A 24,054-nucleotide genomic window follows, 5' to 3' on the forward strand; every position below is an offset into this window, starting at 1 on the left:
TATTTTTTTCTGTACTCTTTGGTCCTGACCCACATGGATAGGTAACTTGCATTTCATCACAGCAAGACATTGATTCATTTTTTTCTTGTTTCTTGTTTCTCTGTCTTGATTATGTACTCTTCATAAATACTGAATGACCAAACAATAAGTTTTTAATTTTTTTGGTGCAGATTTAACATTCTGATGTACCTTTTTTTCCTGTCCTGTGTTGGCATGACTTTTTACTTTGGTGTAGAGGAGCACCTAACCTTACATGTTCTTTTTTATTACTATTTTTCTGGAAAATCCAAGTGCCAATATTCTAGCCTCTCTGTATTTTAAAGCAGAGAAATTAAAAAATGTGATGGTTTGACATGCAAAACAAAATTAATAGCAGATGGGTACGTCTTCTTTCCAGGGTTTCTTAAGTCAAGTGGTGCTGTGTCAGCTTTGCTTTCTCTCTCTCTTTTTTTTTTTTTTTTTAAGATTTTAGTTATTTATTTGACACAGAGAGAGAAATCACAAGTAGGCAGAGAGGCAGGCAGAAAGAGGGGGAAGCAGGCTCCCCGCTGAGCAGAGAGCCTGATGCAGGGCTTGATCCCAGGACCCTGAGATCATGACCCCAGCCAAAGGCAGAGGCTTAACCCACTGAGCAACCCAGGTGCCCTGCTTTGCTCTCACTTCAAGATGCTTGATTTTGTCTTCCTAAATTTCTGGCTTCTCACCTGGTAATACAGACAATCCAGAATGTCTGGTGTACCTCTCACGCTTAGAGAGTTTTTCACTTTAACTTAGTTGTGTTTGATTTTTTGTTTCTTGTTCTCTAAATATTGCTCATGCCTTTCACATTCTCTGTCACCTACCAGCCACTGTTTCTTGTTGCAGGCGACATCCAGACTGAGGGAAAGAGGCTGTGACGGCCGCCTGGCAGGCATCGAGGTTCAGCAGCTCTTCTGTTCTCAGAGCGCGCCAATTCCTGAGCACCAGCTCAAAGAACTGAACGTGAAGATCGACAGTGCTTTGCAGGTCAGTGTTTTAGAACTGGCACATAGTTATCTGAGGGCAGGAACACGGGAGGGAGTTCAAGTTAGGATGTTGAGCCAATTGGAAAGAATAGTAAGATGGTAGTTGGCCCGAAGCCTTTTAATTAACTACAGAACTTTTACATTTCTGTTGTCACTGGACGTTGTCATTTTATGATCTGCTATATAATCTTGATTCTTCACAAAACAATTTCTTTGCAGGCTTATAAAATAGCTCTGGAAAGTTTAGGCCACTGTGAATATGCAATGAAAGCTGGTTTCCACCTGAATCCAAAGGCAATTGAAGCCAGTTTACAGGTATGCTTTCCTCTCTGCTTGCTCTAGGGAGCTCTGGGGTGGCAGATCCGCCACCCCAAGCGAGCCTGGTGTCTGGGGCTGGTGTGCCATGGGTCCCCTCTCCTCTTTCTCCCCTCTCCTCTCCAAACCTCTCACAGGGCTGCTGCAGCGAGGCTGAGGCACAGCAGACAGGGCGGCGGCAGACCCCCCCACAGCCCATGCAGTGTGAGCTTCCCACCGTCCCCGTACAGATAGGATCACACTTCCTGAAGGGCGTCTCCTTCAACGAATCGGCCGCCGACAACCTGAAACTTAAGACGGTAGCTTTCCATGGGGTTTCAGCAACCGGGTGTGAACGTGGAAACAGTTCTTCAGGGACACCTTTTATCTTTTTTTTTTTTTTTAATATTTTATTTATTTATTTGACAGAGAGAGATCACAAGTAGGCAGAGAGGCAGACAGAGAGAGAGAGGGAAGCAGGCTCCCCGCCGAGCAGAGAGCCCGATGCGGGGCTCGATCCCAGGACCCTGAGATCATGACCTGAGCCGAAGGCAGCGGCTCAACCCACTGAGCCACCCAGGTGCCCCGGGACACCTTTTATCTATTTAAAAAATAGATATTAAAAAACAAAACTGAAGTCAAGGCAGGAGGTATTAGTAAATTGGTGTCTAAAAGCAGACTGTGGTGACTTACCTTAATGAGACATTTGCCAGGTTTTATTCATAGTTAGGTTAAATGTTTAACATGAAATGTTTTGAAAGTACATTATACAATACTGTTTATGCTTAATGTTTTAGTGGACTTCTGCGAATTAAATAAGAAGTCTTGTCTTACTACTGTAGTGACTATGACTGTTCGTGGGCCGTCCTGTGTGCCAGGCATGGCACCAAGGGTTCACGTGCACGGTCTCGTTTAAAGTTCCCTGAGGTGGGTGCTGCTCTGTTCTGTTTGACGGCTAGAGGAACTAAGGCATGAGCTCACACAGCCAGAAAGGAGGAGACTGGAATTTGAGGTTATGCAGTCTGTTTCCAGAGCCTGCATACCTGACCACTTGGTCATACAAAATAAAGTTGAGGTTTTCATTGGTATTTGTTTTTACCAGATGATTTTGTCTCCTTATTTAGAGGGATTCAGAATTTCCAAATTCCTCACCAATTTGCATCAGCAAATGGCTATATGATGCTGTATTTTGTGTTAGTATAGAAATCACATGTACATATTAATGCACGTGTATCCGTATTCTCTGAGGGTATCTGATGACAATTGCTTGAGACACGAAAATGACGTGTCATTTTTCTGGAGGACTGCTGTGTACCTGTCAATTCATTTCGACACATTTGAAAATCTTGCACAGCTTTATCTTGGTCGGTGAGCTCTCATCTTCTCAATCCGTAGCATACGATGTTACAGCTGATCAAGGAGGCGGGCTGCTACAATGGAATCACACCCAGGGATGAGCTTCCTGTGACCGAAGTACTGAACCAGGTGTGCCCGTCCACGTGGCGGGGCGCCTGCAAGACTGCCGTGCAGCTGCTCTTTGGCCAGGCTGGACTGGTGAGTGGTCGTGTGGGATGCAGGGAAGAGAGAGCCGGGAGCCGTGTGTCCAGCATGGGGCACGTGGTGTGGGCACAGGTGTGTAAATACTGAATCATTTTGAAAGTTCATCCTGCGGGGTGCAGACCATGTGGAGAAGGTAAAGGAACAGCAGCATTAAAAAGCCCTTTTGTTTCCCTTTATAGATTGATGGTATGTATTTGCCAGGATCCTAGCTCCAAAATGATGTTGCAGGTTTTCCTCATTTTAAAGAAAACAGCATCCGTAATGATTTGACAGGGAGGGCCTCTTTACCTGGCTCGCCTACCCTGGAGTGACAGTGGATGTCTCAAATGTGCCAGGTTCTTCCTGTCTCAGGCATTCGCACTTGGCTGCTCCTTTTACCCGAGACTCCTCCTCTCTAGTCTTTATGTGACTTACTCCTTAGCTTCCTGATGTCAGCTCAAATACCACCTCCTCTGAGAAACCGCCATGGTGTGAGTTGTCCCCCAACCAGTCACTTTGTATCCCAGCTCTGTTTCTCTCCTTCTTGGCCATGAAGTAAGTTTAGTCCTTTCACCTTTGGAGAGAAGAGTAGCTTTTGCCAGAGTTGGGCGGGATCAGGAAATCAGCATCTGAAATCACCATTTAGCTTTTTGTTTGACATCTGAGACCCATATAATCTTACATACTTGATTCTACTTTCTAGAATTAAATGGCTACTTTTTGAAAAGATACAGCATTTTATTATTTTTTTTAAAGATTGTATTTATTTATTTGATGGACAGAGATCTCAAGTAGGTGGAGAGAGTGGGGGGAGCAGGCTCCCCGCTGAGCAGAGAGCCCGATGCAGGACTTGATCCCGGGACCCTGAGATCATGACCTGAGCCAAAGGCAGAGGCTTAACCCACTGAGCCATCCCGGCGCCCCAAGATACAGCATTTTAGTCAGAGGTTAAAGCAGACTAATTCGAGATTAAGAAAGTTTAAAGAACTGTTACTTACTTTAATTCCTACTTCATTCTTGAATGGAGCCGTGGGGAGGATGCTGTCCTCTTGTTTCACGTGGGTGAGGGCTCAGGTGTCCTAGCTCAGAGGGGCGCTGCCTTGGATAGGGCGAGGTGACTTATGCTTCCTTTAGGTTCTAGTTCTTACTACAGGAACCCCTAAGAGAAGGAGTAAGGAGTAAGCTGGAGATCCCCCTGCTGAAATATGTGAGAGCCTACTGCCTCTAGGAAATTGATCCATATTCCCAGAGGTCATTTTAGCTGAAACTAGGAGAACCATGGCATAAGTTCTTCAAAAAGGAGTGAGTAAAGTAATGCAGAAGGACACAGACTGTTCTGGGAAAACACTGTAGGTTAAAAAAACAACAACAACAACAACAAAAAAAACCAGTTCCATGTTATTGAGAGAGCAGAAACTTCTTCCAGTTCCTTACTCCTTGCTCCCAGGGCACCTTTGTGTGCGATTGACAAAGAACCTTTAGATTATGACTCTGGAGATGGGTGGAGAGAGGAAACACCTGCCTGGTCTAACAATGGCTATTACTTGGACAGGAAGTCTTTTCCAAAGGACATTGCAGACCAGCTCTGGGAATTCTGTTTGCAGCAGTGGAAATCAGCTCCATTAGAGGCTGAATTTGGAATCAAAATAAGCAGCTTTGCATGACTTTGGCAATATAACAGATTTATTTATTTATTTTTAAGTAATCTCTATACTCAATGTGGGGCTTGAACTCATGACCCTGAGATCAAGAGTCGGATGCTCCACCGACTAAGCCAGCCAGGTGCCCCATAACAGATTTATTTTTAAAGTGCTTTATGCTTATTTTCTTAAATTCTTTTAGTTATTTGAAAATATATTCATCATTTGTCGAAATCTCTACCTAGGCTACTACATCATCTGTGTAATGTGTAATGTTAAAGACTCTATTCCAAATAAGAAAAAAATCACTGGGGCATCTGATTGGCTCGGTCAGTTGAGCCTCTGACTCTTGATTTTGCCTCAAGTCATGATCTCAAGGTTGTGAGATCCAGCCCCATGTAAGGCTCCATGCTGGGTATGGAGCCTGTTTGGGCTTCTCTCTCTCCCTCTGCCCCTTATTACCTACCCCCTGCTCATGCATTCTCTTTCTCTCTCTCTCTTTAAAAAAAAAAAAAAAAAGGCAAGAAAAGAAGAAATCAGTGAGAGAATCATCTTTACCTTTCTGAACTAACTCTGTTTTTATTGATGACTGAGGATAAAATGATCCATTAAAAAAAACTTCATCCACTTCTAGCTTGTATTCAGTCACTATAAATGGACTTTTCTGAAGCTGTGGTTAGATTTTTAATGATGGTTTTACTTCTTTCAAGTGCATAAAGTAAAAAAAAAAACAATACTAAAATAAAGGAAACAGAATAATCCCTAATTAACATATTTATGGTTTGGAAAAAGTACTGAAAGTCCTTACAAAGTCCAGTATATCCTACACCCAGAATTTGGTTTCTGCTCATTGACGTATAACTGTCTTCAGTCATCTTTATTACTTGTGCTTGTCTTCCTGGGGCTCTGGAGTGGCCTCTGCATGACCGCCTTGCCAGAGTCACTCACATCAGTAGGCTCATGTATTAGATTTGTTTGTGATCTGTTTGCCTCTCGGAAAGCTGATTGTTGTTTTTTCTTTCTCTCTCTTAGGTGGTAGTTGACACAGCACAGATTGAAAATAAAGAAGCATATGCCCCCCAGATCAGTTTAGAGGGCTCCAGAATTGTGGTTCAAGTCCCGTCCACATGGTAACGTGACTCTTCTATTAACACAAGCCTAGGCTCTGATTGAAGTGTACACATCTTTGAAAAGATCGCTTTGTTTTGGACAAACCCCATGTTAGGCGGCATGTCAGGTCTTGCTGCTTGGGCGGGTACACGGGCAGTGGTTATCAGTCCATGAGAAGAAAGCCAAGATGTCTGAAAAATAGTCTTTTTGACCAATAATATAAGTAAAATGTTATGTACTCATTGATCATAATGACCAATATTATCTTCTCTTTATTACCGGGTCCACAGCTTTTGAACAGAGTACCTCATTCTCCCTGAGTCACCAGTATTTCTCTAAAGCTGAGCATGGAACATAGAATCCCTTCTCCTCCTTTGTTCCAGTAACAACCCTAATGATCTTGAGCTCGTGCCATTAGAAGTGTGGGGACAGACTGAGCCATTTTTATTTTTTATCATTTAATTACATGTATAAATTTACAATAGATAAAGTATTCTTCTTAGTTTATTTTATTTATTCATTTTTTAAAGATTTTATTTATTTATTTGACAGACAGAGATGACAAGTGGTCAGAGAGGCAGGCAGAGAGAGAGAGAGGAGGAAGCAGGCTCCCCGCCGAGCAGAGAGCCCGATGCAGCGCTCGATCCCAGGACCCTGGGATCATGACCTGAGCTGAAAGCAGAGGCTTTAACCCCCTGAGCCACCCAGGCGCCCCACTTCTTAGTTTATTAAAACAGAAGTTCCTACAAAGGAGTAAGAAAATGGGCAAGGTGCATGAATAGGTAGCCAAAAAATAATGTAAACAACACAGCTATCAACAAATAGATGAAGAAAATGTGTAACCTCACCTGATTAGGTGAGTAAAGAAACAATATGATGTCATTTTGCCCAGATGTTATTAAATTGTTTTAGAATAATAAATAATTTTTTTAAAAAATAAAAATATAAAGGTTTTGGCCAGACTGTGCAAAAACAGGCACAGGAGGTGGGTAAATCACACAGCTTTTCTGGAGGGCAGTTCAGTGTATCAGAAACCTAAAATAAGAAATCTGACCTCAGGAGTTCTACAGTTCTGCCTCTGGGGATTTATGCTTGTGATGTGCATAGATCCAACTAACAGAGCAGCATCATAACTTTATTAATAAATAGCAAAAACTGAGCTGTTGAAAGTGTTGGAAGACTTCTGTTAATAAGATTATGATATGAGGGGCGCCTGGGTGTCTCAGAGGGTTAAGCCTCTGCCTTCGGCTCAGGTCATGGTCTCAGGGTCCTGGGACCGAGCCCCACATCGGGCTCTCTGCTCAGCGGGGAGCCTGCTTCCCTCCCCCTTCTCTGCCTGTCTCTCTGCCTACTTGTGATCTCTCTGTGTCAAATAAATAAATAAAATCTTTAAAAAAAAAAAGATTATGATATGAATGAGTATTTAACCATATAGAAAAATTTTGAAACATTCTGGTAGGAAGAAAGAGAGAGGGAGTAAGGCGTGATGGCACGCTTGGTGCCTGTACGGACCAGGATGGTAGCTGGGTCATACATTCGAGTTTTATTTAAACCATTTCTCCTTGAAATGTGAGGGTCCAGTGATAGACTCTGCCAAAGTCTTAGGACTTGTTGATATATGAGGTGAGGGTGAGAAGTTTACATCATGTCCCCAAACCTCCCTTCTTTCAGTTTCCTCCCCCACTAAGTTTTTTATTTGATTATTGAGATGACATATTGTTAATTTATATACATTTCTTCATTCCAATCAAAAAACAAACCAAAAGCTCACTTTTCTGTAAGATTTTTGTGTCCCTGAATTCTTTTTTTTTCTTTTAAGATTTTATTTTATTTATTTGACAGAGATCACAAGTAGGCAGAGAGGCAGGCAGAGAGAGGGGGGAAGCAGGCTCCCTGCTGAGCAGAGTGTCCAACATGGAGCCTGCGATCCTGAGATGACCTGAGCTGAAGGCAGAGGCTTAACCCTGAGCCACCCAGGTGCCCCAAGTGTCCCTGAATTCTTAATTTGTTTTCCAACTCAGGTTCTTACTGAAAAATATTAAACTTAACCAGGATTCTCATTTTAGAGAAAATAGTTTGAACTTTTGAATAATTGAGTGAATATAAATGACTAGTACTAAAATGGTGAACACTGTAATTTACTTCCAGAACTCTCCATGTATCATGAGTAATTCATTGAGAGTAATTCATTCTTTGTAATTCATTGAACCCCCACGAAAGACCTTATAGACTATAATTTCTTGGAGAGGCTCCCTCTGGTGGTTGCTTTTGGTAAAAGTACAAAGCTTTCAAAATACGTATTTTTGTTTCTTTCTAAGTATAAACTATGTGCTTGTTGAGAAGAATGCCAAAAGAAGTGATTGCTTTACTCCACCTTCGGAAAAATGAAATAGTTAGCAAAGGCAGTCAAGAATTTATTATATGCTTTGCGTTTAATAAAATGGAGTGTCCCATTGCCAGATGTTTTTTTTCCAAATTAAGTAATACCTTATTTAGATTTTTTAACTGTCTTATTTTAGTCCATCCATTCTTTCTTTCAACAAATACTTACTAAATACCTTCTATGTGGCAGACACTGCCTGGGCTCTGGGAATTTAAGTATGAGCAAGACAAATGGGCTCTCTGTCCCTAGTAGAGTCGACTTTGTAATGGGAGGGACGGTAAGGGGACAGCTAGCAAGCATAAGACTTCAGTTCAAACCCTGGCACATGTTTGAGGGGCTAGGAGCAGAATAATGTCATATGATAGAGAATAACAGGGGTGGTACTGGGGAGGGGAGGCTGTTTGGGATGAGGTCAGTCATGAAGGGTCCTTTCTTGAAGATAAGACATTGGAAAGGAGCTGGCCATGCAGAGAGCAGATGGGGAAAGGATTTCTGAGGAGTGAACTGGCATGGTTGGAGGTGTGGTGGGTGGTCGTGAAGAGAGAGACTCACAGAAGCCAGGACTTGCAGGGTCCCCAAGGGACTTGGATTTTCTAAGAACAGGTAGAGGGTTTTTTGGTTTTTTTGTTTTTTTTTTTAAGATTTATTTATTTATTAGACAGAGATCACAAGTAGTCAGAGAGGCAAGCAGAGAGAGGAGGAAGCAGGCTCCCTGCTGAGCAGACAGCCCAAATGCAGGGCTCGATCCCAGGACCCTGGGACCATGACCTGAGCTGAAGGCAGAGGCTTTAACCCACTGAGCCACCCAGGCACCCCCAGGTAGAGGGTTTTAAGCAAGTGTAGTGATTTGCCAAAAGAATGGGTTTAGTCTCTTAAGGGGATTCTATCCATCAACTCTCAGGACTGATGAATTAATAAAAGTGCCGATTTGTTGATTTTCAGAAAGAAAAATTATTCTCCCCAGCAAGTATAGTACTTCTTTCCGCATGACCAGCAAATGCTCTCCTAGTGGGCAAACATATGTGACCAGCCAAATCACAGCCAGGAGTGGCTTGGGAGCACAGAGCAAAGATGTCCTAATAATCAGGAATTCCAGGCTGAGAGACTCGGGTACATGAACCCTGGCCAGGTCCACCGGCCAAGATTCTCTCCCAGGAGTCCAGGGTCTGGTTGGGCACTGGCAGAGCTTGCCTTTCGCAGTGTTGCTGAGGCTGGCTGGCTCATATCCTCAGAGACCTATTTCTTCGCAAGCCTCAGTCATGCTGGGGAGTGCTGCTGCCTTCTTAGATGGCTTTGTAAGTTGTCGACTTTACCACTTATCTGCCAGAGTGCCTAGCAGCAGACAGACAACATCTTCCTGGTTCTGCCTCTCAGAAGAGGCCTCTTGGTGGAGGTACCCTGAATGGGCACTGTGGACCTGAATGGTGGGAAGCAGCTCTCAGGAGAGAAGGCTGGGCAGAAGCAGCAAAAGCAAAGGTCCTGAGATGTGGGCAAATCCATCATATTCAGGGAGCAAGCCAAGGCCTGTGACTGGGACAAGGATCATGGAGGTGACAGTGGAGAGAGGTGTGGTCAGAGAGACAGGAAGGATAAGGTCACAGAAACCCCCAAGGGTTGTTTAGATTTTATTTCAGTCCTGGCGGGATGCTGCTGGAGGGTTTTAAACAGGGAAGTGATGTGTTCTGATTGGCGCGACTGGTTCACTCTGGCTCTGTGTGGAGGGTGGGCTGGGAGGGACAGCAGTAGGGGAGAGGAGACCAGCTGGGAGGTTGGTCCTGAGACACAGATGCTGGTGGTTTCTTGGAGTAGAGCTATAATAAAAGAGGTGGCGAGAAGTGCTTGGTTTGCTGGTGGACTGGCATGGGTTGCAGGTAGCCAGAGATGATGTGTAGGTTTGGGGGAGATGGCTGTGTTGTGTACTACAGAGGAAGTGTATAGGTTTCAGAGTAGTTTTTGATGGAGAGGAGAGGAAGCACTTGTGCTGACCAAGCTGCCTGTTAGATGTACCCAAGAGATGTCAAGTGTGCAGTTAAATTCAGGAGAGTGGGGTTCGGAAGGAGGGGGCCGGCTGGTGAAGGAAATTTGAGTCTTTTGTGGAAGATGGTCTGTACAGCTGCAGGATGAGATGCAGCGTTGTGGGGAGAAAGAACAAAGCCTAGGACACGCCACCGTACCGAGGTTGGGGAAGCAGAGCAGGAGGAGTCAGCAGAGGAGACCAGGAAGGAGCTTGCCAGCCAGGTGGGAGGAAAGCTGAGCAAGTCTGGGGTCACTGAGCTACCGATGATAGTGCTCCGGGAGGAAAGAAGCATTGCACAAGTTGCTGAGAGATGAGTAAGATAGAGACCGGTAATTGACTTCTGACACTGGCGAGATCAAAGGTGTTTGATAAAAGCTATTCTAGTGGAGTTATGGGGACCAAAGCCCAGCAGGAGTGGGGTGAGGGGAGACTAGGAGGTCAGGAAGAGGAGGAGACAAAGTGTTTTGCTAAAAGGGGGAGTAGGGAACTTGGCAGTATCTGGAGGGGAATGTGGGGCTGAGAGAAAGAAGCTGGTCTGTGAGGCCAGTTTGTTGGCCCAGGTGAATGTCATGGGGCCGGGGGATTAGGTGAGCCGGGGTCCTCAGGAAAGCAGGAGGGTACAGAGCATTCAGTGCTCGACTGGAGAGTCAGCCAGTGGCAGAGCAGGCCTTGTCTTCCACCTTGACCATGACTGGAGGGGCACAGGCACTCGAGGGGATGGATTAGTGGTAAGGAGAGGGACCAGATCTCCTCTTGGTGACATGAGGGTTGTGATGGGGACAAAGGGGAGAAGCGGCAGGGATGGCCGATCTCGGAGGAGAGGGGATGCAGGCTGAAGCGGTCAGCTTGGAAAGGGAAAACATTCACTCATGTGGGAAGGCCATGTTTGCTGCTTACCTGAAGTTTGCAGTGAGTCCAGGTTTGTCCCTCCTTTGACCTTTAGTTTCTTGGGGACAGGGGTGTTTTGGAAAGGGTGTCAGATCCCAGAATCTGAACACAGTATGACAAAAAGTCAAGGGCAGAGCCAGTGTGGACAGTAAGAGGGCATCAGGGCCCCCAGAATGTAGCCCCTCCACTGAACCCTTCTCTTCTACCAAGCAGACTCGAGAGAATTAGAAATCTAGGGTGTCGCAGCCCATGTGGTTTTCTCCTCCCGTTGCACAGCAGAAAGTTCCAGTGTTAACCTTGTCATTCTCTAACTGGTCTTTAATTACTGAATTTTCATTTGGTGCTAAAAGCATGTAAACATTGTAGCCTTTTGTACGAAGCCCACTTGGGACCCTTTTTTAGAGCAGTGCTGCCCAGACTGACGCGGCCTGCCTCCTGCCTAGGTGCCTGAAGGAAGACCCCGCTACCATGTCCCTGCTGCAGAGAAGCCTCGATCCTGAGAAGACCCTGGGGCTGGTGGACGTGCTCTACACGGCCGTGCTGGACCTCAGCCGCTGGAGGGCAGGGAGGTGGGTGTCCCTGCTGATCACCTGAAGTAGCTCACATTCGGGCCCATAGTGAGGGACAGTGTGCCCGCGTACAGTCTCCCGCACGGTCACATAACTAACTGATCCTTTGTGAGGAAGTAAGGCAAGAAAGAGAACTTTTTGTTCACTTAAATTTGGAATCATTTCGAACTTACTGGTAAGTTGCATTCGTACCAAGCATTGTTCTCTGCCTTTTATCAAGATTCCTCGGTTACTTAACATGTTTGCCTTCATTGGTTTTACCATTTGAGAGTAAGTCCATCAAAAGGATTTTAGCCCAACTCATATTCTCCTCATGAACGAAGACCAGAGAAATGTGTAGAAAATTTACTTAATATGCTACATGAAATTTATTTCTTATCTGAAAGCAGCTGACAGTCACAAGACCATCTCTGGGAATTATGAACTTCAGAATGGTAGGGACCTTGAACATCCAGCCGTGGGACCCCTTTCTGAACTCACAAGTGCCAAGGCCCGGAACACTGCGGTGGCTTGTCCCAGGTCACAGCAGCCGTCGCCTGCTTCAGCCCCACACCCTTTCCATCTCTGGGGCTCTCTTACGGTACTAGGAAAGTTCTCGGGAAACCCTGGAAGTAACAGGCGTCTGTTCTTGGCACTGTCTGTAAGTTCCTTCCAAGGACAGCAGTGCTGCATGGTGTCACTGAGTTCTGCCCACTGCCCTACCCCTACCCACGTCCCTCTGCTGGATCAGTCTTATGTACACTTAAAAGTCTGGCGTGTTCATTTTATTTCTCTATAAAACAGGTGAACATGACACCAGGCAACTAGAGAGACTGTTTTTGTCCTTAAAGTCTTTTTTAAATGCAAAGAGATCCATTTTGTATTTTGTCTTTTTTAAATTTTTAATATGTTTCTGTTGAAATAGGGAACAAGCTTTACCCTGCATACAGATCCAGCTTCAAAGGGAGATCTGCGATTTTGGGAATCAGGCTGACCTGCCTTCTGGGAACGGGAACAAATCCTCAGGCGGCCTGCAGAAGACGTTCTCCAAGCTGACATCCCGGTTCACCAAGAAAGCTTCATGCACCAGCTCCAGCAGCAGCACAAATTATTCCATCCCAAATACCCCTTCCAAAAACCTCTTCATAGCTGGGTGTTCGGAAGAGAAGGCCAAAATGCCCAGCAATATTGATTCAAGGTTACAAAGCATTTTGAACATTGGCAATTTCCCTAGGACTACAGACCCTTCACAGTCAGCGCAGAATTCCAGTAATCAGATGGCCAATGGTTTTCTCCTGGAGAGACGTGACAACTTCTTGCCAGGGGATGATGGCAAGGACGAGAAGGGCATGAACTTACCAACCGATCAGGAAATGCAGGAGGTGATCGATTTTCTCTCGGGCTTTAACATGGGCCAGTCACATCAGGGCTCCCCATTGGTGACAAGGCGTAATTCTGCTGCCACAGCCATGGTGACTGAACAGAAGGCAGGAGCCATGCCACCGCAGCAGCCACCACTGCCAGTGCCCCCTCCACCGCGGCCACCCCAGGCTGGAGCCCACGCCCCTCTGACCCCTCAGCCCGGCCTGGCACCTCAGCAGCCATCCCCAAAGCAGCAACAACCCCAGGTCCAGTACTACCAACACCTGCTCCAGCCCATTGGACCTCAGCAGCCCCCTCCCCAGCCTCGGGCCCCTGGGAAATGGGTGCCTGGCTCAGCCCAGCAGCCCGCCCAGCCAGTCGGAGCAGGTCTGTCTCCTCTTGGCCAGTGGCCTGGCATATCTGATCTCAGTTCTGACTTGTACAGCTTGGGTCTGGTGAGCAGCTATATGGATAATGTGATGTCGGAGGTTTTGGGGCAGAAGCCGCAGGGACCTAGAAATAACACCTGGCCAAACCGTGACCAAAGTGATGGCGTCTTTGGGATGTTGGGAGAGATTCTGCCCTTTGATCCTGCAGGTATGTGGACTACCCCCGCCCTGTGCCGACCTTGGGTTTTGTTTTGTTTTTTTAAGATTTTTTTTCGCCTGGGTGGCTCAGTGGATTAAGCCGCTGCCTTCGGCTCAGGTCATGATCTCAGGGTCCTGGGATCGAGCCCCGCATCGGGCTCTCTGCTCCGCCGGGAGCCTGCTTCCTCCTCTCTCTCTGCCTGCCTCTCTGCCTACTTGTGATCTCTCTCTCTCTGTCAAATAGACGAATAAAATCTTTAAAAAAAAAAAAAAGATTTTTTTTAAATTTATTTATCAAGTAGGCAGAGAGGCAGGCAGAGAGAGAGGGGAGGAAGCAGGCTCCCTGCTGAGCAGAGAACCTGATGTGGGGCTGGATCCCAGGACCCTGGGATCATGACCTGAGCCGAAAGCAGAGGCTTTAACCCACTGAGCCACCCAGGCGCCCCTGACCTTGGGGTTTTCACAGAAATGTGATCACTGGAACTTCATAGGGCCCATCTAGTACAGCCTTACTTGTAGGGGCAAGTGAACTGCTAATTTTCCTTTAAAGACCTTTTCTCACTGTTGGATGGCAAGTATGGGACACATCCAGCAAAGGTCGGCAGCCTTGGTGAGAATGAGACTAGGAAGGTAAGGACCACTAGTTTTCTCTCTGTGCAGAGACTGGGATCAAGGCCAAGAGAAGTTCCTCGAATGGCTCCACGTCCCAAAGTTGAAGTGGCCTTCTGTCTGGGCCCTCCTATTCGTGGGAGCCAAAGCATCAGGCCCTTTGTGAGCTGCTCTTTTCCTGATTACATAACCTGGTCTATGATTCTTCTTTGCTTAAACGCTAGGACCTATGAAAGGTGGTAGAGCATCCTCCTGCCTTCAGAGAATATGGCTTCTCCTGGCCTCAACAGTGTGAAAATACCACCAGAGTTATCTCACAAAATTTAGAACAAGAACTTAGAAATAGACAAAAATAAACTAAGAGGAAGAAGTCATTAAGGAGAAAAGCCAAGATTAATTGAATTTAGAAGAAAAATATCGTGGAAATTATAAATAAAATCTAAAAAGGTCTCTTGAAGGCCAGCAGAATAGATAAGCCAATTTATTGTAAGTCTCAGTAAGATAAGAGCAAAGAGAAACAAGATTAGGAAAGAGAAAGGAGGGGTGCCTGGATGGCTCAGTTGGTTAAGCGTCTGCTTTCGGCTCTGGTCATAATCCTGGCGTCCTAGATCAAGTCCTGCATTGAGCTCCTTGCTCATCAGGGAGTCCGATTTTCCCTCTGCCTCTGCCTGCTGCTCCCCCTGCTTTTGCCCTCTCTCTCCCTCTCTCTCTCTCTGACAAATAAATACATTTTAAAAATAAATAAAATCTTAAAAAAAGAAAGAGAAAGAAGATGTCATTTCAGAAATAGGAGAGATTGAAAGAAGTTTAAGACGTTACTACGTACGACTCAATGACAACATATTTGAAAACTGAATGGAAAAATGACTTCTTTCCTAATAAAATACACATCACCAAAATTGTGCCAAGAAGTGGAAAACCTGCCTAGATCTGTTTCAGTGGAAGAAATTAGGACAGTAATTATGAAGCCAACATGATTTTCCCATAAAAACTTCATAAGGGTAATTTAGAAAGCAAACCGTAGTCCTCTCTTTATGAGTGTGGATAGAGGCAGGATGACGGAGCCATGATGGGAAGGCAGTTCTCTGTTACTACCACCGCTGTAGGCAGGTGGGACAGTGGAAGGACTCTGCTGCTGCTCAGTAACCCATGGTGTCACCCCACTGCATGAGAGGTCACACAACAATAGAAGTTATAAAGACATTTGATAAAAGCCACCAGTGATTAAAAAAAAGAAAAAACAAAGAAGAAAGAAAAACCTCCAAGTAAGACCGGAATAGAAGGAAATTCCTTTAAAAAAGAAAGAAAGAAAGAAAGAAATTTCTTGAATATTAAAAAGACTGTCTACCAAAAGCCAGGAACAAGAATTCCTCTGTATAGTGAAACAGAATCATTCCAGTTTAAATCAAGACCCAGACAGAGTAGCAACTGTTACTGCCAATAGCGTGTAGCTTTGTCTTGGACTTTCTAGCAAATACAGCCAGACATGTGTAATAAGCTTTAGAAAAAAAGATACACTGAAAAGCACATCTCTTTGTTGGCAATAGAATTGGAGGGGGGAAAAAACCCAACAAGACTCCTTAATTTTAAAAAAATGAATTAGCGAATCTGTTAAGGTGGGTGGTTACAAGATAAATACATAGAAATGCATTACTCTGTAATGTAGCAGAAGGTATACAGGTGGAAAATATATTCCATTTAAGGTGAATACTGTAAGGAGCCTGGGTGGCTCAGTGGGTTAAAGCCTCTGCCTTCAGCTTAGGTCATGATCCCAGGGTCCTGGCATCGAGCCCCACATTGGGCTCCCAGCTCCGCAGGGAGCCTGCTTCCTCCTCTCTCTCTGCCTGCTTCTCTGCCTGCTTGTGATCTCTGTCTGTCAAATAAATAAAATTTAAAAAAAAAGAATATTGTAAAATATATGAATAACTATAGCAAATATTTATATAAATAACCAGCAGAAGAGGAATTCCCTGCTCAAACAGCCCAGCATTAGCTACTAATGGAAAGAAATGTTTCCTTAGGTCATCTAAAAATCCTTCATACTGCTGCTCACGCTTTCTTATTCTCTGGTAGATGTGGGCAACCTTGGACCCCGGGGCATAGGGGGCCCATGGTTCCACCCCGCTCCGGAAAAGCAGGCCCCACCTGGCTGCCATTGACGGGTGGGCGCAGTGCTGCACGGGGCATTTTTTTCAACTGCTCTTAGACAGTCTGTACGTCTTTTAATAGTCATGTAAATTAAGTCCAGAGTATAAACACTATTTGGCAGAATTTTACCGTTTTTGACCTTTGTTGAGTCCTGGATGGCCTCTATGTCTTTAAGCTACAAATACTATTAGCTTCATCTTCTGCCTGTCCTTTCTGATCTGCAGGTCCTTAATGGACCTTCCTGCAGACCCCGCCCTGAGGGTATAAGATCTGCACTGCCCTTTCCCCAAATGAAGGAAGGGCACTCCTCTGGATAGATGAAATCACAGAAGGCCCCATCTTGGGCAAGGCCAGTTCTCTCACAGAGTGCCTCTTCCAGACAGGGCACACTTAGCCCCTGGAGGCATAGCTTGACTCACTGTGAAGGGGGCTTTCATTTCAGCCCAGCCCCTCCCCTCCCTTGTTGTGGGCATCTTTGTGCAGTGCGCATTCTGACCAGCAGTCCTATGGCAGTGCCCTGAGGATGAGCTAAGAATGAGATTTTGCCCTAGTATCTTTCCCAGCTTGAAGCTTTAAGTATACACTGCTGAGTCATATTCAGCTTGTGAACCATAGATACCTTCCTGCCATATCTTTTTTTTTTTTTTATTAAGATTTATTTATTTGGGAGAGAGAGAGAGAGATAGCCAGAGAGAGCATGAGCGGGGAGGAGAGGGAGAAGCAGGCCTCCTGCTGAGCAGGGAGCCTGACACAGGGCTGGATCCCAGGACCCCAGGATCATGACCTGAACTGAAGGCAGACGCTTAACCAACTGAGCCACCCAGGCGCCCCCTCACGAGCACCCCCACCCCCCGCCGTATCTTCTTGTTTGGCTTTTTCTCTCAGTGTCCTCTATGCTGTTTTTTCCTCCCATCCTTACTCAGCTCTGGCCAGTATGTTTCGAGTCACCTTTTTTTTTTTTTTTTTTTTAAAGATTTTATTTATTTATTTGACACAGAGAGAAAGAGAGAGGGAACACAGGCAGGGTGAGTGGGAGAGCGAGAAGGCGATTCCCCACTAAGCAGGGAGCCCGATGGGGGGCTCAATCCCAGGACCCTTTGAGCCAAAGGCAAACGCTTAACTGACTGAGTCACCCAGGCGCCCCTCTAGTCACCTCTTAATGCCTCTAAAATTCTGAACTTGCATCTCATTCATTACTCACTGTCGTCACACAGAGTGAGTAGGTCTGCCATCCAATATCTGGGAAATCCTGGATTCAGATTGGGCCAAGTGGCAATGACACTGATGCTTTGACAGCTTTAAGGTTACTAGTTTGCTAAAGACTTCAATCCTGTGATTTTCTAAGTTGTCATGTAGGTAGCACCAGACATGGGAACGTTGTTAAGTATCAGGTATTTATCTTTAAACTTTAACCATGGATCCTTTTTTGTTCTGTCTTTTGGTCCCACTCAGCCCGCCTCTGCCCTAGGCCTAACCCTTCTTGACAGTCCCTATGCACACCCTGTCCCCCAGGTCAGATGTCCGGCTGAAAGCCCCAGTCCTGCAGCTCTTGGGGCCACCAGCCTGGCAGCACTTCCCCACGTTTCACTGTGTGTGGGGGGCAGCAGGGAAGGAAACAAGAGGCCAGTGTGTCCCTAACCCTTCTCTTCCCCTTTGTCTTAACACAGTGGGTTCGGACCCCGAATTTGCTCGCTACGTGGCAGGAGTGAGCCAGGCAATGCAGCAGAAGCGGCAAGTGCAACATGGCCGCCGCCCAGGCCACCCCCGGGGCCACTGGCCCCCCATGGATGATGCCCATCGGACCTGGCCTTTCCCAGAGTTCTTCACAGAAGGGTGAGTGCTGGGGGTGGAGGGAAGCTGAGTTTGGGGCCTGGGGATCCCCAGGGGCCCTCTGCACTCTTATCAGACAACTCAACTCCAAGCCCATCTGGTCAGATCTTCAGGTGGTCCGAGTTTTGTGACAGACCCAAAGATGCCGAGTGCCATGATATGACCCTGTGAACACACAATTGGTAGAAATTGGTGGTTTTCAGCACGTACTCTACTGCCCGGAACCAGGACCTTACCTGATGGTGTTTGTGAGGTCACTGAATGTTTCACACAGTCTCTGTGCTGAAATGGGCATGGTTGTGAACCCCAGGCCATTCATGGAATGCAAATCTTGTAAACTCCAAAAAGCAAATGTGTATGGTTCAGATACCAGTGTATCCAGAGAACTGTGGATTTGCATGTCTCTTACTGCCACGCAGTTAATAAATCTGGACAGCTAAAGACCATTTCAGCTTTTTGCTCTAACATGAATTTCACATGCAAACCAAAGGCTTCCAAGAAGAATACAGGGCAGCGAAGAGTACATGTTACTTTTGAAATAAGGGACAGGAAGGAAAGCTCGGGTTTTTAGAAGGGGAGACAAGAGACCTCGATCTGGTTGTTAGATGAGTGCGGGGTAGTGGGGAAAGCCTCGGGCATATCCGGCTGGTGTCCAGGCTGGCTAAGGAGGCCCGGGACCAGCTTCTCTCTCTGGCTTTCAGGGATGGCCTGCACAGCGGCTGGTCTGGTGCTCAGGGGGACTCCGCCAGCTCAAGTGATGAGACATCCTCCGCCAACGGGGACAGTTTGTTCTCCATGTTTTCAGGGCCTGACCTTGTGGCTGCTGTCAAACAGAGAAGGTATGAAGAGATCTTTAAAAGCAAAGGATAGAGGGGCACATGAATATGTTCCCCAGCTCATTCCTCTGGAAAGCTCAGGAACGCCATGGCTCTCAGTTAGCCTGGTGTGAGAGAGGCAGAGGGCCTCTGTTAGCACAGCCTCGCTGTAGCCCAGGCTCCCTGTGGGCTTGCTTGTAGCCCAGGTGAGCTAACATTGGGTTGAGGCTTCACTGGCAGAAGAGTTTCATGCAAGTAGGAGCCAGAAATACCAGTAGGAGGCAAGGGAGGGTCCTGGAGATGGGTCTGGATACTGGTCTGAGCCTTACAAGAGGCAGCCCTTTCTGTGGGAGGGGCAGGACCAGGATGACCAGGTTCTAATCAGGACTCACCAATAGGCTTTGCAACTCCAAACAAGGACCTGGCCCTCTCTGTTCCTTAGTTTCTTCATCAAAGTTGAAAAGAAAACATAATAGAGTATATTCAGGTCTAAGAAGTTTTTGAAAGTAGGGGTGCTTGACTGGCTCATTTGGTAGAGCATGAGACTCCTGGTGTCAGGGTCATGAGTTCAAGCCCCTCGTTGGGCATCGTGACTAGTCAAAAAATAAAAATAAGAAGGGAAGGGATGGGGTGCCTGGGTGGCTCAGTGGGTTAAGGCCTCTGCTTTCAGCTCGGGTCATGATCCCAGGGTCCTGGGATCGAGCCCCATGTCGGGCTCTCTGCTCGGCGGGGAGCCTGCTTCCCCCTCTCTCTCTACCTGCCTCTCTGCCTACTTGTGATCTCTCTCTGTCAAATAAATAAATAAAATCTTAAAAGGGGAGGGGAGGGAAAAGGAAAAAGGAAAGAAAAAACCAAACATGTTAGGTTCAGTCAGTTGCTATGATGAAAAATATGGTGGGCGCCAGGGTGGCTCAGTCGGTTAAGCCTCAGACTCTTGCTCTCAGCTCTTAATCTCAAGAGTCTTGAGTTCAGGCTCTACATTGGGCTCCACACTGGACGTGGAGCCTACTTAAAAAAAGAAAAAAATATACACACAGACACACACACACACACACATATGTATATATATAGGATATATATAGGAGTCAGGGAGGCCTCTGATGAGCAGACAGCCGAACACAATGAGGGAGCAGCTGGTGAGAGACTGGCACTGGGGTGTGTGTGAGAGAGAAGAATCAGGGATGATATGTGAGGTGTTGGCTGGAGCATCTGTCTGAAAGGAGGTGCCGAGGAGCTGAGACCGGAGGAGCAGGATTGAGCCCCTCATTTAAGCATTTAGCATTTAAGATGTCTGCATTAGACAAGGGAACTCTGAGAGGCCAATGAGACGTCAAGGAAGCCACCAGGAGCATGACCTCCGTAGAGACCGCTGTCTGCAGGTGGGAGCACGGAAGACTGATTTACTTGGCTTTGAGCTTGCTCCATCCTCCCTTTTTTGTTCAACATTATAACAGAAATTTTTCACGTTTGTAGTTAAAACTGACAGTCTTTTAAGTCCCACTTCCCTAGGGCATGGTAAACAGTATCCATTGACTACATTAACAGAAGCCAGATCCAGCAGACTCAAAACTGCTGGAAGAGCAGCCCCCCACCCCAAGCCCAGAGGCCTCCTGGGAGTGCTCCATTCACTGCCCACCCACCCAATCCCCTGCGAGCAGTGGACCCCGGGTCTCCCCACCTAGAACCAGCACCCAGAACCAGGTGGCCATCGTGTCAAGGTCAGCAGGGCCGCAAGCCAGGCGCCCACTGCACTGAGCTCTTGGTTCTTTCAGGAAACACAGCAGTGGAGAGCAAGAGACCAGCACGCTCCCCTCACCGCCTCTTCTTACCACAGTGGAGGACGTGAACCAGGTACCATGGGCCCTGCTCTGGCCACGGAGGGCCAGCTGTGTGGGGTATAGACCATGAGCGAGGTTCCAAAGCTTAAGTTTCAAGACGGCTTCAAAGACGGGTTCTTTGTGGTGAACAACTTTTTTGCCCATGATTAACCATCTCACCTGACTCAGAGCCAGATGTAGAGGAGCCCCTGGGGTTGTGCTGTCCACTGTGATAGCCGGTAGCTACATTTGGCTATTTAAATTGGAATGGATCCGATATAAATACAAATTGAGTTCCTTAGTAGCACTGGCCACATGCGGGGAGTGTCTACTGCATCGAACGACACAGACACAGAACATTTCTATCACTGCAAGTTCAGCTGGACGGTGCTGCTCCAGGGCTGTGGGGAGGGTGAGGGGCTCCTCCCCTGTCTCCCAGGTGGGGATAAGGACCAGAGACCTGGGGAGGTGGGAAAAGATGATGAATTGCCAGAAATGCCACTAAGAACCCTCTTCTGTCTCTCAGGATAACAAAACCAAAACGTGGCCCCCCAAAGCGCCCTGGCAGCACCCGGCCCCGCTGCCCAGCACACTGCCCAACCCGAGCACCCCACTCTACGCAGTTGCCAGCCCCGGCAGCCAGTGGAACGACACGATGCAGATGCTGCAGTCGCCAGTGTGGGCCGCGACCAGCGACTGCAGCGCCGCCTCCTTTACCTATGTGCAGACCCCACCGCAGCCCCCACCCCCACCAGCACACAAGGCAGCACCCAAGGGCTTCAAGGCCTTCCCCGGGAAGGCTGAGCGCCGGCCGGCCTACTTGCCCCAGTACTGACCCAGGGCCAGCCTGCCTGCCTTGCCCAGAGCTGTTGGGGTCAGCGTCCCCCCCGCAGGGCTGACTAGCTGGCACCAGCCCCCCCAGAGGACCAGTGCACCCCTGTCCCAGGCAGGGATCCCTGGGGATGTGGGTAGTTGGCAGCTCCAAGCCTTTAAGGCCTGGCTTCTCAAACTTTGGAGGCATCAGAGCCCTGGAGGGCCAGCTGGAAACAGCTTTCTGACCCTCAGGGAGATGCTGGGGGATCTTTGAGCTATAAGCTCCCCCAGTAATTCTGATGCAGGTGGGCCATAGGCCACACTTTGAGAAACACAGCTCTCAAGTTTGTAGTCCCACTGTGTGTATTGGGAAGGCCTCAGGCCTGAAGGGTGAGAGCAAAACTGACCATTCTTCTGAAACCCTCCCCCTCCTCCTCCTTAACACGTTGAGTGATGACCACATCAATCACTGTATTTTATAGCTATTTTTCATATAGGTTTTTAGTTAAAACATCTCCCGCCTAAAACGCATTGAATATTTTAAGGTAACAAATATAGAGGCTGGATGTTTGTTCAACACTATCTTTATTTAAGCTTACACAAAACGGGCAGAGTATAGAATACTTGTGATTGGAAGCAATCACCTGTTTTTTCTGTGGGTGGGCAGCCAGCCCCTCGCCACCCCAAGCAGCACCCCAGGGGTGCAGTCCTGACTGGATTTACAAAACCAGGATCGTTTGAGAGACATATTCCTGATGGTGCATGGAGATGAGCCAGCTGGTTGCTGTCCGTATGCGGGATAACATTGCACCTGCTGCCCTCAGATCCACACGTGGCCAGAGGCTTTGACACAGTCTCCAAACTTGGGGTTGTGGTCAAGAGGCTGCACAGAGACACCTGCACTTGAACTTGCAGTAACATTTGTGAGCTGGCTCAAGACAAACCAATTAAGATGTAGATAGGAATTAATTTAAAGTCTTTTCTTTAAAAAAAAAAAAAACAAGAACAAAAAACCACCTCATTTTCAGTTGACATGTGCCATTAAAGAGGTAACATCCTGTGGATTTAGGGATATTTTCCAGCCAGAATGGATCCAGAAGAATTGAATGGTGCTTAAATTGAGAAATAATGATACATATATCTCTACAGAGTAGACATATCCCGCTGTATATTAATTGAGGTTACAGAAGTTCTTTATATAAAACTTATTTAAATTTTTCATATTTCATCTTTGAAAAAGTCTAATTGAGAAAAATTCATAATATTTTCTGGTATGAAAGTTGGACAGTATTAATATTTTTTTTTATATTTTCTTAAATCATTAAACCATTTTAATATATATGTTAACTACTAATAAATGGTTTATTCTTTCTAACTCCATATAAGCTTTTCCAGCAGAGATTGTAATAACACATTTATGTTCTCATTTTTCTACGGATATAAGTAAATTTATATTTAAAAATACCAAAAAGAAAAAATATATATGTATATGTATGTATACACACTAATGATAGAGGCCCCCTGGGGTGTCTGAGCCCAGCCATCTGAATTTTTAGTACTGTGTTGCCAGGCTGTTTGCAGGCCTCGGGTGTCGTCTTTGTGCTGTGTGGGGATGCCGTTGCTGCCTGTACTTCTGATCCTTTCACCGTGGCTTCCAAACATTCACCTCACCATGTTTACAGAGAACTATTTTGTACATAGACTTCTCCAGGCACGTGCTTTGCACCAACCCTGCGTGGCTCTTGTCTCTGTTCGCTGTCCCAGTGTGTATCCGTCTGAGCGTGTTCGTGGCTGTTTTCCTTGTAAGGTAGTTTTCTGTTTTCCTTCCGTAACGTGGTCACAGTACCTTGTATTTTCAAGTTCGATTATACTGAAGTACTCTTGTTTTAATAGTGCCTCCCCAAAGACCTCACCCTGGACAGAGGTCAGCCCTTGACGCCCCAGTGCAGGTGACCTTGACACTGCTACATTGTCACTCTCTGGTCTGTTTTTCTCCATAAAGTGGGACGTTTTGTAATCGCATCTCCGTGGGCTGTGAGGCTGTGTGAAGCTGTTTGTGTGGTCTCCTTGTAGGTGCTGTGTTCTCGGCACCGCCTTGCTCTGAACACTGGTAATTCCAGGTGCTGCGCTCGGCAGAGGGGTCTTGCCAAAGCGCATGTGTGTGCGTGTGTGAGTGTGTGTGTCCTTTGCGTGGCCGGGCGTGACTGCCTTGCTCGGGCATCAGCAGGACATCGTGTGAATAGTTACAACGCTTCCAAACTGGAACTCTACATTTTGTATCTTACTTTTAAAGCTCCTATAAGTAAAATAACTATTGGCTTTATTAAAAATATACATTTAATAATACTTTGTATCTCTGTTTGAAATGAACTGCAGCAGACACATGAGAAGCCCTGCCTGGCTCATGACTTTGAAAAGGGACACCAGCATTGCTTTTTAGGTCAGCCCAGCCCCTGGTTCTGAGACCTCGCGAGAGGAAAGACCACCGGGAATATTAAGATGAGCTGGGGTGGGTGAGCAGGAAGCAGATGACCTACTACACCTCTCCATTCGGCTTCCCTAAGGCCAATTGCTGGAAGAGGCTTCTGTAGGGACAGAGCCAATGTCATGGTGAAGGAGACCACCTGGAAGGATGCAGGTTCTCTCCTTG

General features: G+C 46.6%; 1 protein-coding gene across 3 annotated transcripts in view; it reads left to right on the plus strand.

Annotated features, from left to right (window-relative positions):
- GARRE1 (granule associated Rac and RHOG effector 1) overlaps positions 1–23,750 on the plus strand; it is an 81,169-nt gene extending 57,419 nt beyond the window's left edge. For all 3 annotated transcript variants that reach the window (XM_045987019.1, XM_045987020.1, XM_045987017.1), the window contains exons 4-14: positions 865–1,005; positions 1,224–1,319; positions 1,457–1,618; positions 2,694–2,852; positions 5,510–5,607; positions 11,319–11,444; positions 12,349–13,382; positions 17,797–17,962; positions 18,661–18,798; positions 20,547–20,625; positions 21,118–23,750. In XM_045987019.1, the coding sequence (XP_045842975.1) occupies positions 865–1,005; positions 1,224–1,319; positions 1,457–1,618; positions 2,694–2,852; positions 5,510–5,607; positions 11,319–11,444; positions 12,349–13,382; positions 17,797–17,962; positions 18,661–18,798; positions 20,547–20,625; positions 21,118–21,426 (2,508 nt within the window). In that variant the 3' untranslated portion in view covers positions 21,427–23,750. The remainder of the gene's footprint in view (positions 1–864; positions 1,006–1,223; positions 1,320–1,456; positions 1,619–2,693; positions 2,853–5,509; positions 5,608–11,318; positions 11,445–12,348; positions 13,383–17,796; positions 17,963–18,660; positions 18,799–20,546; positions 20,626–21,117) is intronic.
- The last annotated feature ends 304 nt before the right edge of the window (positions 23,751–24,054 follow it).

Source organism: Meles meles, chromosome 19 (assembly GCF_922984935.1).
Source record: "Meles meles chromosome 19, mMelMel3.1 paternal haplotype, whole genome shotgun sequence".
Taxonomy (NCBI): Eukaryota; Metazoa; Chordata; class Mammalia; order Carnivora; family Mustelidae; genus Meles; species Meles meles.